At 44.5% G+C, this 18,728-nt stretch overlaps 1 protein-coding gene across 4 annotated transcripts in view; it reads left to right on the plus strand.

Annotated features, from left to right (window-relative positions):
- AUTS2 (activator of transcription and developmental regulator AUTS2) overlaps positions 1 to 18,728 on the plus strand; it is a 1,113,272-nt gene that overhangs the window by 1,089,201 nt on the left and 5,343 nt on the right. For all 4 annotated transcript variants that reach the window (XM_057528426.1, XM_057528428.1, XM_057528427.1 and 1 more), the window contains 8 exons: positions 1,125 to 1,169; positions 4,226 to 4,321; positions 6,369 to 6,440; positions 7,632 to 7,661; positions 9,683 to 9,754; positions 13,033 to 13,174; positions 16,836 to 16,913; positions 17,871 to 17,954. In XM_057528426.1, the coding sequence (XP_057384409.1) occupies positions 1,125 to 1,169; positions 4,226 to 4,321; positions 6,369 to 6,440; positions 7,632 to 7,661; positions 9,683 to 9,754; positions 13,033 to 13,174; positions 16,836 to 16,913; positions 17,871 to 17,954 (619 nt within the window). The remainder of the gene's footprint in view (positions 1 to 1,124; positions 1,170 to 4,225; positions 4,322 to 6,368; positions 6,441 to 7,631; positions 7,662 to 9,682; positions 9,755 to 13,032; positions 13,175 to 16,835; positions 16,914 to 17,870; positions 17,955 to 18,728) is intronic.

Here is an 18,728-nt window from a genome sequence, read left to right on the forward strand (position 1 = left end):
CCCCAGTCTGCTATTATGCTCTGCCAGCAAGTGGTCAGGGATCGATGAGCCCTGCAGGGTCCGAACTCAGCCTTGTGGTAAGAGGGACCACTGGCAGTGACACGATCTTGGCCTTGCCTGGGGACTAGTGCATGCCCGGAGGACCAGTTAGGGTTGTTTTTTAACTTAGGAGCTGTAAGGAATAGTAGAATACTAACTATTCTGAGATAGATGCCCCTCCATAACAGTGACTATTAGAGTGTTTCACTTATTTAATTTTTAATATTTCAGGAAATACTTGATTTTTAAGGCAATTAATATAGGCATTGTGAGGATAGATTTGAATTCCGTGATTCACCAAACTTTGCATCCTCTCCTCCCTCCCTCTCCCCCATTTTGTTCAACTTAATTTTTTTAATATATATCTCAAAGTTTATTTTATAAATTTTATTTCGGAGAATATTAGAGGTAAGGCCTTGGGACCAAAAATTTTTTCCTGTGATAAATCCTGTATCTATTTTCTGGATGAACTGTACTTCTCAACAGTTATTTGGGGAAGGAGTTTATACGAGTCTGAGTGAGCTGTTTCACAAAATAAGTTAAATCCAACTGAGGGGAGTTACAGCCCCGGATGATGACATTACTTAGAAGAAATAATGGTATTTTCTCTCTTCTGCTCAAAAGAAAGGTTCTAAGACCTAGCCCAAATTGCCTTGTATTGGGGGGTAATACATTTCAGAAAACAGCTGAATGTACAGTTCTGCCAAAGTGAAGGTGAAAACGGAGGGAATTCTCTGGATAAATCAGATCCAACGCTCACTTCCCTCTGATTTATCTGAACAATTGCCTCTTCTCTCCAGTTCAGATGTTTGGTGCGCGCCAATCTCTAAATATAGCCTAGAAAGAAAGCCGCTCTCGTGTGGCCACAACCTAAATGCACTGAATGGGTTTTCACTTTGATTTTGCGTTCCTGTTGATTTCTTGTCAGAGTGACTCGAGCTCAGAATGGTTTCATATACAGTGAGGTTACAGAGGCTGATGACAGCCTAACGGCAGAGAAGCTTGCTTCGGGCTACCTCCACTGAAGCAGTGACCAGAAATGTAGATTCTTTAAGTAACTAGCTTTTGCTTTGATCCCTTTACAGTTTGACAAATACCCAACAAAAGTTGACCCATTCTACCGGCACAGTGTGAGTCTTGTTACCATGCTACCCATTTAATGTAACTGCTTTTCCATTTTTGTGCTCTCACCACAGATCAGTAAATGACTAGCAGTCTTCCTTAATCATCTTTGCAAGAATTTCCCATTGCTCCTCGTCACTTTGGATGCTTGCTTTTGTGACGTTTGCTTTTGGTAAAGATGCAGTATCGTCTTCTGAATCAAAAGGTCATAAGCACTCCTAACACTTTCAAACGAAGGTGGACTTCACTGGCAGCCAGGCCTCTGTCCTGCAAAGTGGGGCGCCTGCAGTTAAACCCTTAGAGTTTCAGGAGAGTCTGAAATCACAGATTTCAGTCTTCGGTCGAAATGTCCTTAACACGGAATTCCTGGAATTCATCTTCAATTATTTCCTCCAAAGAAAGTACCTTATCTTTTTGACTCATGACTTCAAAAAGCAAATTTTCATTTCTTCTAGACCGACTGTTGATCCCTCTTACACACAGCTGGTATTGTTCTCCTGAGCTCATTACAACTGCGACTAAAAATATCATTTAAGTAAAAGAAGATCTTAAAAATTGAAATGCATTATTTTTTTTCTCTTTAAACTCACTCTTCTTTATTTAAAAACAAAACAAAACTTTTTTTTTTAATTGTTTCATGCAATTTTAAGAGTATGTTCTGGAACTTCAATTGGCAACAACCTAAGTTATATGTTCAGTTAATTACAAGACGTGGGCTTCTTTTATAACAAAAACCTTGAATATCTTACCATGATATTTTGATTATGGAGTGTATACTGCATCATTTTTACCTGAAATTTTGCAAGTTTTCTTTGCTCAATGGTTTATTTATGTTTTTTAAATGAAACCAGAAAGAAGGAAGTTTAATAACTGCTTGTAGCCATGTTGATTCACCGTATTAAACTATTCTTGCTTTGATTTTTGGGTAGTGTTACCTTACTGTTCAAATAGAAGTGCTACTTAATAGATCAGCCAAGCCTGTGAATTCATTCATGCTTTGAACTAGATAATTAGACACTGTGTTAGTCCTAAGCTGAGAAGTTAGCTGAGAAGTCAGGACTAGACAGTATTAGAAATCAATTAAGAATTACTTACGGAGAGACATTCAGAAATGGCCTGAGGAGAGCCTCTTCAGAAAGGGATGAGGAAGGTGTATCTGAGCACCTGGGCCCCCAAGTTGTTCAACACTGTTCTGCTCAAAACTGTGACACAAAAGCATTTTTCAAATGGACATGCAAAATGCAGTAGAGCTGTGGGTTTTCTCTTTGTATGGGTTTCATGAATGGTACCACCCTTAATAATCACCAGATTTCTGCCATTTGTCTATACTTGCTAAGTTAAATTAAGGACCAGCTAACAAAATCATTCTCAGAGAAAGTTTAGCTGCTCTACTGGCAGCTCAGTTTACTTCCTAGGACCTCATGCAGTGTCTTTTCGTATACATATTCCACAGAGGATCCTAGATTTAAGATGGAGAATAAGTCTGCAAGCCTGAATTTTTGGACGGTTCATGTTTTTATTACTTAGGTAATTCAGATTTTTAGTCAAGAGGTGGAATAGTCAGCTATATTCGAAGAGGGTCAGTAATGGACTAGAGCAAAAGGAAAATGGTGAGAACACCCAATTTTTTCATTGAAAACATTAAAGGAAAAAATACCCACCTGGAGGCAGAGTAATAGGAATTTGAGTGCATTTTAGTGTGATGTATTTAATTACTCTGCTTCATTCAGTGTACTGGGGGAGAGTTATTTCATATTATTAGTTATAGTGGATAATATATAAAGTACTTAGTCTCCCCTGCTTTGGGGATTGGGATGTTATAAGGGGAATTAAGACACAATGCACTCAAGTATCTAAAACACAATTTTAGACTTAAAAGTAGTTTAAATGAGGGCACTTGGTTTGCAGTCACTGTTTAAGTGGATTTAGTTCAATATCAATTAGTCTGAAAAACTTTGCTGCATCACTGAAGGGAGCAAAATGAAATAAAGACCAACGGAAAAAGTACGTGCTCTGAAAACAGGATTGTGAAATGTGGATTTTAGCCATTACCTAGAAATAGCTCACATAAATGCATTATTAGGAAAAGCTTGAATTATTATTGTATTTTTGACATATTGTGCAACCATAATGGTGGGACGTTACTAAAACATCTGTATGGTGGTTTTTTCAAAGTAAATGGAACCAGAGTGATAAAAATCTCAGAAACTGTAAATTTTTAGGAGGAAGAAAAGGTGTGTCTGCATTGTCTTCAGTACTGCTGTGTATTTCTCTCCTCCACCGTGTCCTCTGTAAACTAGTAATTCAAGAAAATTCGTATTTTTAATTCAGAATCATTCTTCTCCCTCCCCGCTGAGTGGTCAGACTGACATGTCAAGGGATTGGCTTGAATAGCCTTCAGTGAGCTTATCCATCTTATAGAAAAATGGGTGGCTCTGTGGAAAGTATACTCTGAGTCATTTTATTTTCCCCTTCCACAAATATCTGTCATCATTTTAGACAATTAAGTTGTCCTCTGGAACTGCCACGTACCAGAACAACCTAATGAAGCAAGGATTGTGAATATTTTCTCATTTCCTCAAAACTACTAAAAATCTAAAAGTACTAATTGAGTTTTAATGGTTTAAAATCCTGGAATCCATAAAGACTTGCTTCTTTTTTCTTCCTTTTTTTTTTTTTTCTTTTTCTAATTAACTTGTAATTTTCTGGGCATCTTGTTTGGCTCAGCACCCCCTCCTGTTTTTGATATGCATTAAAATCTCCAACCATTTAGGACTTCTATCCGATTTAACAATTAATAATTCGAAAAGCTCCCTTTCTAATGGTGTCCTCATCTGGGACACCATTTGTTGGCTGATTGATTCTGAACTACTTTTAACTTTTTAGGTTAAGTATTCCTGGCACACCTGTGTGATCATTTCATTGTGGCTTCTTGACTAATCGCATCAAACTGAGATTACTTGGCTTGCTAATGTTGATGTCTTTCTATGGGAAGGGAATTGGAACATATCATTTGCCTCCTACTAAAATCTTGTCTTCCCCCCTTCTCCATCTTTGGCCACAGCTCTTCCATTCTTACCCTCCTGCTGTATCGGGCATCCCCCCTATGATTCCGCCCACTGGCCCTTTTGGTTCACTGCAAGGAGCATTTCAGCCGAAGGTAAGAGACTACATCGAAAACACACCCGCGTACTTGTAAGTGGAGCCTGGGGCTAGGCAGGTAGCTTCCCATCCTCTTACCTGCCAGGGACTCATTTTTCCATCCAAATTGACCATCAGGATTAGAGCGTGAATATTTTCTCCTAGTCCATTTAGGTTTAAAACTCAGCCAGAATTTAATTTTTAACCTGTGCTACCCATGTCGTCGCAGTTGAACTAGGATCAGGAATTGTATGAAATGTCAGATAAGCCTCCCACCGCGCTGTCAGGGTCACGCTTCGCAAGGACAAGACTACCATCCTCGTGTGAGATGAACTAGCCTTTCACCCTTTATGATAACTGAATTCTTTTCTACCTAGCCAGAGATAAGCTCCTCCACTTGGGCTAGAGTTACCTCCGAGGGCCAAAATTAAGGCGTTAACTCTCAGAACACTCTACCTTTTTGTGACTTTACATCTACCACAGCCGATACTTGATTCTCGTGCCAAAAAAGCGAAATGTATTTCTCATGTTAGCAACCATTCTCAGATTGTAAAGTAGGAAATTTCACTGTGTGATTTTGGTTTTCTTTTATTTCCGTCTCATTTCAAAGCTAAAACACAAATTTTGGGCCAGAGTCTCCCAGGATGAGCACATAATATACTAACAAAGGCATGCTGCCCTGAAATTAGAAAAGAGGAAAAAATTAAAAAGCATTAGGGGGTGGGATGGCTGAACCTTAGAAATCACAGGGACCTGCATGGAATCGCAGCTCCTGTGCCCAGTTAGACCTCCTCAGGGCTTGAGGATGGCCAGTCTCAACACCTCCTATCTGGGGATAAAATGATGGTGGTTTTTAAACTCCTTCCGCCATCACTCTTTACTACCCTCTCAGACCCTGGTCTGTCCCTTCTAGGTTGCAGGAAATCTCTGGTGCATCCCCAACCAGCCTGGTAGGTCACTTAATAAATTAGACGATTTCCCTCACTCACAATTATCCAATCACACAGAAAACTACATCTGGGCGAGAAAGTGTCTCTCCTGGTGTTGAAATAGGCCTTTCCAGGCCATCTTACTGATTGAATATGTAGATTGCAGTTCATTAGTGGAGTTCTTCATATGTATGCAAATCAGGCTGTTAACAACTCCAGCTTAATTGTTAGTTGTACAGCAGCTGATTGCTTTTCTTTCTTCCATTCTTCCCGCCCCCCCCCCCCCACCCACCGCCCCCTTCTCCTTGTAGGAGAGCTTGGTGCCTAAACTCTTTTTTCCACAGGAGTCAACTTCCTGGTGTGAAAGGATTCATAGAAGTTGTGGTTTCTTAAATCAAATACCTGGTGAAAAATATTCTAAATCCTCTACCCACTAGAAAGTAGTGCCTTGGGCCTCCAGTGGGCTTTTTGTTGTTGTTGTTAATTCAAAGGACAAAAGCCTACAGATAAGGTTGTTATTATTAATGATATTTAAGAATGGTGTTGGGAATGGGAAAGATGGCGCAGAATTACTTTAGAAATCACTTAACAGTAGGTCTGTGTGGTCCCCAAATTAGGTTCTCTTGTCCCATTCCCACCACTGCTAATGAGTAATTACTGAGTGTAATTCCTTGTTACCGGCTGCCAGTTAAAATTGAGAGTTGGCTTAATGTCTGTAAAACACGTTCAGTTATTCTGATGAGAAGCACCTGATACAGCAGATTATAATGATGTTCACTTAAGCATTTCTTGGAAGGTTTAGGTGATAAAGCAAAACCCACAATGACAGGGCTATCAGGAACTCGGAAGAAGATGCATTTCCGGGGCGGGCTTGTATGTATGTCTCGCCTCTCTGCCTGGAGGTGCCATCGCTGGAGAGGACAGGCTCTGGCCAGGGTCCCCTGGGGAAATAGGGAGCGGAGGCCTCACAAAGAGCATATGTGGTCACGGAGGAAAATGGATCCGTTAACTCTTGTATTCCAGAAGGAAACAAACAAAAAAGGGACGTTTGAACTCTGTCATTTAGAACGAAAGGAAGACCTTGCTTTCGTGTCCCATGTTATATGCTTCCTAAGCTGTGGTCTAATTAATTTGTAGACGTCCAACCCAATCGATGTTGCTGCCCGACCTGGGACGGTCCCACACACTCTCCTCCAGAAGGACCCGAGGGTAAGTGCAAGGTCAGGCTGGGTCTCAGGTAACACAGCAGATGCGTCTCCCCAGGACAGCCAGCCCGGGGCTCACACCTTCCCCAGCCCAGCCGAACAGCTGCTGCCTTAGCTCTTCCTTCTAGTTTGTGGAAGATTCTAGTTACTCTTAGAAAACAGAATCTCCCTTGCGGCCATGTGACACCAGGGCAATGACTTACCACGGGAGAGAGGGAGAGCTTATGGTCTAAGCCCAGGAGTCCGACACTCTGAGCTTGCGTAGTTTCCACTCAACCAGCCTCCTCTGTCTCCATCTCCTAAAATTTCTCTCACATGCAAAAGGAACGGCTGTAAAATGTTTTGAATGGAAAGGCGCTACGCGCTTTTCTTCCTGGAGCTCATTGTAGCACACAGCTCTTCCGGCCACTCTACTTGTAATGTGGTATGGACCCTTTTGTGCTCTGGAGCTAAATAAAATATCCATTATACTTCGGTTGTGTTATTTATTCATAACGCAGACCAACTCTCAAAAAGAATTTGAAGTTACACAGTAGATATAACCTTGTCTCATTGATTGTTATTCATCTTCATAGTAAATGGGAAAAAAAATGATTACTTTTTCCCTGGATAAGGGCAATCGGAAATTGATAACCAGAATTAGGTAGATGTGTAAAATGACTCAACTGTGTAAGTATTTGTATGATGTTTAGTGAACTTCTTTAAAACGTCTTATACCTCTAAGTGATGTACAGTCATCAGATTAAAGATAATTATTAAAGATAGTCTATTTCTACTGCATGTCTGGAAAGGACACTTCTCCTTAATTATCATTAGTATCCAGTCTTTCAAGTCCATGGTCTGAAGGCCTTCTCCCTTAGACCCATGCGGTGAGGTTTGGAAGGGCTGCTCAAGACAGTGAAACTCCTCAGATGTGTAATGGGAGCAAATCGTGTTGCCAGAGGGCAAATCACTATTGATTAAACTTGTCCGGGGGCTTGTCAGCGTAGATGTACCAAGGCTTGTGAGGTGGGGGAGGGGCGCTTGGCACTTTTGATAGTGTGAAAATGGGTTAATTATTCTCTAAAAGGGCTTCATTTAAAAGTAAAATTCTAACATTTTAATTTCCCCTCCTAATGAAGCACTACAAATTTGTTAATTAGAGCAATTGTTTGAGTGACAGGCATGTAACCAAGTTGTCATTTTCTCTTCACAGTTGACAGATCCTTTCAGACCTATGTTAAGGGTAAGCAAGCTTCTTCTAGAACTGTTTTGCAACCCCTCTTTGACTCCCGGAGGGTTAAAAATACAATTAACAAGGAAACAAGCCACAGAAACACTGGAGTAAAATGTTGGAACGACAGTGGTCGGGTTTTTCAGAGAGTGTGATTGAAAATGGCCTAAATGGTTTTGCTTTGGGCATTGGAGGACGCCAGGCCATGGAGATAAAGCGAACAGATAAAATTCAACTGAGTCAGATTCTCTTGTTAGTTCTGGCAAAAGGTTTGACTTGTGGAAAACTGAAGGGAAAGACTTAAGCTATAGGCTGAAATTAGGATTCCACTGAGTTCTACCGTTTCTTTTGCACCTAGAAAATACGTATCCGGGTCTATTTGTTTCGGCTGGTGGCTGCCTCTTTCTGCACTAAGTGAGGTTGGCTTGTCACAGCCATGCGACCTTTTTCTCTGGTGCAGAAAAGGGCTACTAGAAGGGGCTTCCCTGGTGGCGCAGTGGTTGAGAATCCGCCTGCCAACGCAGGGGACACGGGTTTGAGCCCTGGTCCGGGAAGATCCCATATGCCGTGGAGCAACTAAGCCCGTGCGCCACAGCTACTGAGCCTGTGCTCTAGAGACTGTGAGCCACAACTACTGAGCCCACGTGCCACAACTACTTACTGAAGCCTGTGCACCGCAACGAAGAGTAGCCCCCGCTCACCACAACTAGAGAAAAGCCCGTGTGCAGCAATGAAGACCCAATGCAGTCAAAAATAAGTAAATTTATATTAAAAAAAAAAAAGAAAGAAAAAGAGCTACTAGAAGTATTGGTTTGCCTTGAGAGGTCTGGAGCGTGGCCAGCAAATGTCCTCTGAATAAATGCTGACTTCCTTGGTGTATATGGGGAGCGGGGGGCGGGGATGACGGATGGTTGGATGGATAGTAGATTTCTCTACTTAACCCCTTTCTGGTGCATATAATCAGATAATTCAGTTTCTCCAAAGGGGGAAAAAGGAGGATGGTGTCATCACTTAGGCGATTTCAAATGACCCATAATTTTCATTACAAGAGAACTGAACCCAAACTTGGATTTAAGTATGTATTTCAGAAGCAGCTCCTTAATATAGAACCCAGAAGTGTCTGTCCTTTGCCGGTGTAGGAATGGGGCAGTGTTTCTTCTCATCTATCCTCTTATTGTTGAGCTCATGTTTGGAGCTTACGGGTGGATTATGTAGCAGGAACACAAGTGAAGTGGCACGAGGTGGTCCCTTCCCCCCAGGTAGTGAGACAGAGCTCACAGCTACTCTGCAGCTTAGAAAGCAAAGACGTGAACTAGTTTGAGAGACAGGGGTTGATGCCCTCCCAGAGGGTAGGGCAGGCACTCACTCTGTAGAGGCCTAGAGAGGAGAAAAGAGTGATTCTCTTCTCTGTTTCTTTTTTCACTTAGAAATGAACAATGCCGCCCAACACGAATGGGCAGTTGACTCTTAGTGAAGCACTTGTGGGAACTGGGCTTCAATAAAAATGTGGTGGATTTCTTTGTTCCACTTCGGGGGTTTAAAAAAAACCCCAGTGTTGGGGGAGGCGCCACAGGTTCTGTCCCCTCTCTTGCTTTCGAACTGGTTCACGGACATGCACTAATTAGTTCTTCTGAACAGCCAATTTGCATTATAGCCTGGCCATGCTTGTTCAGTAGGGCTTCACTCCACCAGGCCTGCCAGCTGGCACCAGAAAAGAGAGAGAGAGGGGGCACAAAGTGGGATTCAGGCTTTGCCACGTTATCCTTGGTAACCAGGGAGGTCCTCCTCGGGGCTGGTTTTCAGAGGAGTAGCTGCCAGCTCGGGCTCCTGTGGCAGGGGAGGTACAGCCCACCGGGGCTCTCTCCGGCCCGGGCACTGGACTGCTGCTGAGAGAAGGCACTTGGAGGGGACAAAAGCATCTTGTTTCGTGGAAAAAGCCTCTGCAGCCAAAATCTGCTGAAAGCTTCGGGGAAATTGAAGGGGGTTTTCTCTGGAAGTCTTCCTTCTGACCACGTTGCTCTTTCTTGTTCCAGAAACCAGGGAAGTGGTGTGCTATGCATGTTCATATTGCCTGGCAGATCTACCACCACCAACAGAAAGTCAAGGTCAGTCTTGCCTTCCTAGTCTTGGGGAGGGGTGCCCACCCTGCAGGCGTGTTATCTCCCGATTGAGGAAACATTGAAACATTCTAAAGTCCCACAGGCAGGCAGGCAGGCAGGATCAGGTCTCTCTTGGAAAAGCTATTTGGCAATCTTGCTATTAATTAGGGAGATCACGAGCAAATAGCAAAACAGAAGCAAACTGATAACATCCTGATGGTTTTTTGTTTTCTTTTTAATGATTTTGTCATCTTATTGATCCAAAGGGCCTCTATAGATTAAATCCTAAAATAAAGGTTTGGGGAATCTAATTATAGTGACAAGTATTAGTATGGAAAATACTTAGTATCTAGGAAGAGCTGTACATGAAAAGTTTTCTTTCTGTAAGAATTGGTACATTCTTTTTTTTCCCCAAGCATTTAGAAAAATAATTTTTTTCCTCTTCCATTACGGTTTATTACGGGATATTGAATATAGTTCTCTGTGCTATACAGTAGGACCTTGTTATTCTTTTCATTTTATGGCTTTGGAAAAAATCGTTTATGCCCAATATGTTACTGATTTAGGCCTATATGATGATTCCATTAGCAGTTCATATTATTAAAAATTCCTCTTCTAGAAGTGGTATTTGGTTTACAATGACCTATCCCCACTCTCCTTCGTCCTCCTGATGACCAATGCCAGAGGTCAGACTTCAGTCAGTGCCTGTCAGAACCACCGTCTGGCTGGTTACCTTACCTATCCTTGGGAGATTTTTCTTTTTTGTCTGTACTTTCATCATATAGATGAATACATTCCATGCATTACCAGGGCTTTATGATGAAATAGAAAACAGATGAAGAACATCTGCAGATGACCAGATATGACATCACTGGTCAACTTAGGGACCAAAGTAACTGACAAGTCCAGATTTTATAGTCTGAGTAACTATACCAGTCAAGTAATTCCAATAAACTTCCATTGGAATCCATATTTTCATGGACAAGCTTTTGGTCCTAACAGCATTCAGGGGCCATCATCAGAATAAAAAGAGGAGGGAGAGCTAGTCATCCCAGAATTTTTTTTTTTAAAGGTTAAACAATTTTTTAAAAACCTACCTAGTTCGAAATTAAAAAGCCACCCTCAGTGAATGAGGTCACTATGATACCTTGCTTTGGTACCAAATACCTGCTCTTTCTCAGAATCTCCCGTCAGTGAGTTTTGCTCACCTTGACATTAGTGTTTTAGGCGAGGTTTTATTAGAAACCTCTTAGTTTAGCTTCATTAGAAAACGCATGTGCTTTGAAGAGCTAACTAGATTTTGATGGTTAGTTCAATTCACTTTTGTTCTGGATGATGTGGTTAGTGGAACGGTGGGTAAAACACATCCTCCTGGTAACTCGTTTGGTTAAAAGCGATGAAGGATGGCACAGGAGCCACTTCAGCATCTTCCTTTCCACAGGTGTGTCCCCAGTGACTCAGAGGTTCATTATCCCAATTCAATTAGGAAGACCTCTTGCACAGGAGATAGCTGTTCATCTTCCCTTTCCGGCAAATTCTTTGTAATCCCCAAGCTCCATTTTGCTTCACGGACCTAAGTTGTGGTTAATGGAACTGTGCTGTGTACCGTGCAGTATTAGCACTAAATAATTTGGCAACCAAATTAAAGGAGGCACTCAGAAGATTTTTACAGATTCATAGTGGATTAGCAGCTTTGTTTGGGGGGTTGGCTATTACTTGATAGTGGGACTTTCATGAGAGGATTCCCCGTAGATTTGAGCAGAAATTGCATGGTCCCCTTTCTCTGTAATGTTCATTTACTCGTTCTTTTAGCCACTCACCGGATACTTCCTGGGAGAGCCCCCTGCTCGCAGGTTCTTACCGCTGCAGGCTCAGGGCGTGCCTCTGTCCCGGCGTCTAGTTGCTCAGAGTTCAGTAGTGAGGATCGGTGTGTGTGGAAAAAATGGTGAACGTGTGGTCTGCTTCCGGGGTGTTGCTGCCAGCTTGAGGGTTTCGGGTGGGTTTCATCTTACCTGGGAAGGATGGGTGAGTGGGATTGCAGGATGTTGTAGGGTTCAGCGCTAGGGGATGGCGAACCCCTCTTGTCTCTGACTCTCGCACAAGTTAGATCAGATGTCTCCTTGCTGACGTGACTGTGTGACCGGACAGGGATTCACGCATGGCAGAACATGAGGGAGTTTGGGGGGTGGGGAGTGGGGCCAAACGGACAGAGAACATCCAACGAGCCTAAGAGATGGGAAAGGCGAGGTCGGAAACCGAGGAAGGGCCGTGAAGGACTGGGAGGCTGGAGAGCTTGAGAGGAGGGGGCGAGGGAGGGAGATTCGGAGCCTCGGCCCCAGGCCCAGGTCGAGGGCCGGCGCTCATCGGGGGCGGTGTGAGGCCGATGCCGAGAAGGCTGTTGAGAATCGAGAAGGCTGTTGAGAATCGAGAAGGCGGGGCAGTTTGTGAACCACGCCGTAGGAGAGGCTGCCAGCCTCCAGAGTGAGGCCAGGAGGAGGAACTAGGAGGAAGATGAGCCGGTCCCTGCAGCCTCAGAGGAAGGTGAGCTGACAGGTCAGCGCAAGGGTGGATAAACAGATTGCAGTTGATGGCAAGGAATTCGCAGCAAGAGAGGTTCTGGAAGGTTTACTGGTCTGGCCTGATCTCTTCCTCAGCTAACTGGGAGTGTAGTAGGCACAGTAAAAAGCCCCCATTAGTAAAATCAATATCCCTACTTCGTTTCTGTTTCTTTAAAAATATGTAACAATGATCGTTTGAAAATTATCTTGTAGGCATGCAAATATTTCTTTATAACTTTCAGCTGCTAATGTATTGTGATCTATTAGAGCATGGCAAAGAGTCATTAAACAATTAATTCACACAGCAGAGTATTCATGCAGAATCCCTAATAAAATGAGCTTTAAAATACTATCATTTAAAAACTTGCTGAAAGGAACCTTTGCGGCAAATCATAAACGACTTCGGAACGGGGGTGGTTTCAGTAACTAGGACATGGTTCTGTCCGCCAGACCCCTATAACCTCAGAGACCGAACCCGAGTTCTGCCCCTTGACGTTTCTGCTGTGAACCGCGGGCCCTGCCGGCCCCGCTTTTCTGGCATTTGAGGGTGAAGTGGTTTGTGGGTTGCTATGTTCTCACAGCGTTTGTAAACTTGAACCTGACGAGCCCTCGGGGCCCGAGTTCATAGAGTTGACTCTCTCAGTCTCAGGCTCCTCCTCATTCACGTTTTTCTTCCCTGCTGTTTCTCTTGGGGTGCCGTCCTTTCGTCCCGCCTTGCTGCTGTAGAAGCAGATGCAGTCAGACCCACACAAGCTGGACTTTGGCCTGAAGCCCGAGTTCCTGAGCCGTCCTCCGGGTCCCAGCCTCTTTGGAGCCATCCACCACCCCCACGACCTGGCACGTCCTTCAACTTTGTTCTCTGCCGCTGGTGAGTTCAGAGGGGCGAGCTGGGAAACGTAGTTCTCGGGTGGCTAGGTAAGTTACATCTGAGCTCTGGGCCGCCTGAAAACTACAACGTATGTCAGTTTGCAAGGCAGTATCACAGCGCATCTCGGGAGATGGGCCCTTCTCCATGGACGCACCCCCTTCCACGAAAGGAGGAAAAAGACCATCTCTCCGTTCAGGGGCTCATATTGCTTCGGCTCATTGTTTGCTTCTATGTTAAACCACTATCACTCACAAGCATGTCAGACGCTATTGAAAAAGATCTGAGAGCTTGCAAGGGCTAATCGGAAGGAAACAATGCTGGGAATTGTGTACGGACGCGGCTGCTCTCACCGTCCCTGCCCACAGAGCACTCGGTGGTTTCACACCATGATGCTCGGTCATGCCATGCGTGTAGGTCTGAGGATAAAGAAATACAATTAAAGTAGTTGCCGGCGGTGTGGTCTGTGATGGGGAGGGTGAATTGGTTGGTTGCTGGTTTTCTCTATTACAGGACTTAACATTCTTGCCTGGTTGGTTGTAACGATGCAGGAAATTTAGGGGACAGCGTGTAAAACCCCCAACAGGTCTATTCATCAACCTCTGAGAAGACACACTTCCAAGTGCCTTGTGCATGTGCCGAAGTGGGCCCCTGACCATCAGATCATCATCTGCATCAGATAACCCGCCCAGTCCTGCTCCAGGACCACACAGACAAAGGCAGTGGCCGTCAGGAGTATCAGGTGGACGAGAGCAGCCCTCCTGGTAGCAGAGGTTCCTTAACATTCAGTCTTTTCTAAAATTACCTTCAGCGCACAGTGCCTGGCACATGGGCTCCACTGGGTGAAGCTCATAAAGGACAACGCCAAGCTCATTCTAGTGACGGGCCCCATGACTTCCTGCCCACTGTGCGGCGTAGAATTTATTCTTCTGGACATAAATGTTCAGCGGGGTCCCTGTTTCTAGTCCTTAGCGAGCAAGTTTCACATCCGTCCTGCCTGCCACCTTCCCAGGCTTTTATTCAAGACTCGTTTTTGGTGGACCTAAGGCTCGTCCATTCGGGAAGAAAGGACTGCCCACACGGCAAGCAACCACCATTCTAATGGGCCTTGTCGCCAGAGTAAGGGCACCGTCTTGAGGGTAGATGGCATTTGCTAAGGTCTCAGGTTTCTCTCTGTCAGTTCCTCCTAGGGATATGTTTGAAGTCTTCGTTACCATGGCACCTAGGCTCTGAGACAGGGCTACATGAAGAGCAATTTTTGGAGAGAAATAGATTTCTCCCTGGCTTCCATCTGAGTCAAGCAGATGAACTGGCTTCTTCTGCTTCGATAATTCTTGAACTGTGGGGCACCCCTGGGGGCCCTGGGCTGAGCGAAGCCCCGATCCTCATCGAAGCGTTCATTAGCTTGTACTACACAGACAGTGTGCAGCCAGATTTTTATTTAGCTGGCAACACTGTTCACACCTAATGAATGTGCCGGGCTGTATTTACCCTGTGGAGGTGGTGTCATTTTTGCACTTTCTGGGTGGAGAATAAGTCACCATCTAGGGCTGAACAGGTAACTCCTCAGGTGCCTTCCGATGCTGACATGCTGTGTGGCTTCGTCCACACCCCAGGCCCACAGCGCCCTTCCAGGCTGGGGAATAAAAAACCCAAAACATAAATTAATAATAGGGTGTTGAAGGGACAACCCTCCTCCACTTAATTTACGTTCCTGAAGGAATTTGTATTCGTTTCTACGAACTCAGTCAAAATGCAAAGGATTCTTGGAATAGTTAGTTAGTTAGTTATTGGTAAATCCATTCAGTCCCTGTTTATACTTCTATTCTGGAAGGTAGTCTTTTCTAGTGTAAGCAATATCAGATTTTTCCCAAAATGGTGAAACTTTTAACTGGTAAGTATAATTTATGCATACTTGTTAAATTCAGCCACTTCCATCTTGCTGTTGGGCACTAGCGCCTGAAATAAACGAAGGGGGCGTCTTTAGACGACCTTGGCCCATCTCTTGTCTAGAGCCAAGCTGGTCTCCCGGAGAACCTGCCTTCTCAGCTGTCAGCTGCACGTCAGCAAGCCAGGTGGATGCCCTAAGTTTTTGGAAATAGTGTCCTTCCCTAATTCACATGTGCACACTCTCTGTCTCCCTCTTCCTTCAAGAAAAGGATTTGAGGCGTCCTAAGGAAATACATACTGTTCAAGGCCAAACAAAGTAGAGGAAGAAATATGGATAAAGGGAAAACCTAAGGAAAGACAAGCACTAAGATAGACTGGAGTTCCCTGGCGGGCAAGGTAAAGACTAATAGAGGTGATTTAAGATTATCAGTGTCCAGAAGCAAGTTAATAAACTAGCTTTTCCTGGCACTGAAGATATGGAGGACTTCATTTCCCACAACCTGATGTAACTCAGTGAGTTTCGTAGGGTCGGGCTTTATAATCTCCTTCAATGCGGGTCCGTGACAGCTAACACATCCTCAGGAAAAGAGATTCCGCAAAGACCCAAGCGGTGCAGCCCAGAGACACAGCTTCGTGACGGCCGCTCCTGCACCCGGATTAGACAGTGTTTCTCAAAGTGAAAGTCTTGCCCCCAGAGATGTCTCTGAAGAAAATAGCCCATGGCCAGATGTTGCCCTTTTAGAGACTGAAAGAACATAGTCACAGCTCCTAGGCCTTCAGTAAAAGAACCTTGCTTCACATTTTTTACCCGGCATTTCTCCAAGCTTACTTGGTGACAGAACTCCCTGCCCCACTGGCATTGTTTCTCCATGTTTCCAGTACTGTGTGTCAGCCCTGAGAAAACCATAATTCAAAAAGAGTCATGTACCACAATGTTCATTGCAGCTCTATTTACAATAGCCAGGACATGGAAGCAACCTAAATGTCCATCGACAGATGAATGGATAAAGGAGATGTGGCACATACATACAATGGAATATTACTCAGCCATAAAAAGGAAAGAAATTGAGTTATTTGTAGGAGGCGGATGGACCTAGAGTCTGTCATACAGAATGAAGTAAGTCAGAAAGAGAAAAACAAATACTGTATGCTAACACATATATGTGGAATCTAAAAAAATGGTTCTGAAGACCCTAGGGGCAGGACAGGAATAAAGACGCAGATGTAGAGAATGGACTTGAGGACACGGGGAGTGGGAAGGGTAAGCTGGGACGAAGTGAGAGAGTGGCATGGACATATATATACACTACCAAATGTAAAATAGATAGCTAGTGGGAAGCAGCCGCATAGCACAGGGAGATCAACTCGGTGCTTTGTGACCACCTAGAGGGGTGGGATAAGAAGGGTGGGAGGGAGACGCAAGAGGGGGGGCATATGGGGATGTATGTATACGTATAGCTGATTCACTTCGTTACACAGCAGAAACTAACACACCATTGTAAAGCAGTTATACTCCAATAAAGATGTTAAAAAAAAAAAAAGTAATACCTCTTTTTGGTGGTGGCCAGCCCAGCCAGGAAAGAGGAAAGGGGGTGATTTATTTTCTGCCTCCTGATAAGCACGTTTCTCTTTCCCCGGGTGTTACCTGGACGGACGTCAACTATGTTCTTACCTTAACGCGTTCTCTCCTGGGGTCCTTTGGTGACCGGGAGCCAATGGCATTGTAGAAGTTGGCTTCCTCTGAAATCTAACTCCATTATATTTGACTTAACAGGTGCTGCACACCCAACCGGGACCCCTTTTGGGCCACCTCCTCATCACAGCAACTTCCTTAACCCTGCTGCTCACCTCGGTGAGTTGCCCATCAGCGACGGGCAACGACACGTGTATCTCAGAAAAACCTTTGTTCACTGCGTTCCTGCTACACTTCCTGCTTAGTGGGCCATAGTCCCAGATAAGTCACTTACTACTTCAGGTGGTGGTGATCTCGTAGAACTCCGAATCCCCGCCATCCGTCTCCAGGATTTCAGCACCTCTTATACCGTGTTCTTCAAGTAGTAGATCTGTGCGCAGTAGTGGTTGTGTGTGGACTTGCTGAGGGTGCGGTGGGTGAAAGCCATGCCGTGGAACCCCAGGGCATCCACGTTTACAGCAGCCTGTCCCTGCCCCTTGGAGAAGATGGTGAGCCCTTGCCCACACAAAGGCACCCATGGAGGTGGAAAGAAGGACACGATGATGTTATGAAGAGACGGCATCCATTACTTTTTAATCACTTCACATTTCACAACCCTATTAATATATCTCTTCCTAGTAAAGGTGCATTATTTGTGGCCTTTATTTATTTGATGTTTTCTGCGCGTGCACAAGCAGATGCAGGCAGTGGTATGCCCAACGACAGGGTACAGGATACGTGTGCCCTCAGAATTTCATGGAGAGATTGATTTTAAGCTGCCGTCTTACTTCTGGTCCCTGAGAGCCTACACGGCACATTCTGGGAAGAGGGGAGACAGGCAGGGAGGCGTCTGAGCGTACTGCGGCTTGAGCAGTGTTCCCCACCCAGCAAAAGAGAAATGGGGCAAAATGCACAGTTCTGGGAAATAACTTTCATAAATATTTTGCTAACCCAATGCCCAAATGCAAAAGGATGAAAACCCTTTGCATAATCTGGTAGGAGAAGTGGGACAGGTCAGGTCTGAGTGTAAACGGGGCAAGGATCCCCCACTGCCTTCCCAGCTCCCAGAAAGCTCTTGTCTTCCTCACTCATTGGAGTCCTGCAACCATGTCTTTTTCTTCCCAATCTTGTCTGCAGAGCCTTTTAATCGGCCATCTACCTTCACTGGCCTGGCAGCAGTTGGTGGCAATGCCTTCGGGGGACTTGGAAATCCTTCAGTTAGTGAGTACCTCTAACTTTAAAATCTGCCTTAAATTATTTATCTACTCTGATCTGTCTATGGCTCAAGACCTTTCTAGATAAAAGGGAACCACGCTCTTGGGAAACAAATTTAGGTTATATCACTGCAAAAGCAGGCCTAATCAATGGAGTTAGGTCTAAACCAACGTTTTTAAGGCTAGCCTGCGGTTGATATATGTTCCTGAGGGTCAGGAAAGATAGTATAGTCAATTGAACTCCAAAGAGTTTGCTGAAGTTCACAATTTCATCCATATTCCATCTCTACTATCCCACATTTTAGCCACAGCTCCTATTAGACGTGAAGACAACTTTTAAATTTCATCTTGCTTTAGCGGGAGTGAGAAAACACACTGAAGAACAGAAAAGCGATCCATGCTCAGGACAGTCATGAGAGGGCAACACTTGGTGCTGCATAATCCAGGAAGACTGTGTAGTTTTCCACTACTAAGAAGTCTGTCTAAAGTAGGAAGGGAGTTGCAACTCCTGCTCCTGTTCTAAACATGCTTTAGCCACTGAATATCAGCTTGTTTTCTTTCGTGCCATCCATACGTCATGCCCTCCGGCTACAGGAGACTTAGAGTGCAGCTCGAAGCAGCCATCACAGTTCCATACAGCATGGAGACCACATGTGTCTATTTGGATCAGGACCCTGTCTGGTCTCTGCTGACGCTAGTTTTGGTCGCTAAGGTTGTGGACGGGGCAGCAGTCATGTTAGGAGGGTCGTGGTGGGCCGAGGATAACCATGAATTCTGCTCT

The sequence above is a fragment of the Balaenoptera acutorostrata genome, chromosome 15 (genome assembly GCF_949987535.1).
Source record: "Balaenoptera acutorostrata chromosome 15, mBalAcu1.1, whole genome shotgun sequence".
Lineage (NCBI taxonomy): Eukaryota > Metazoa > Chordata > Mammalia > Artiodactyla > Balaenopteridae > Balaenoptera > Balaenoptera acutorostrata.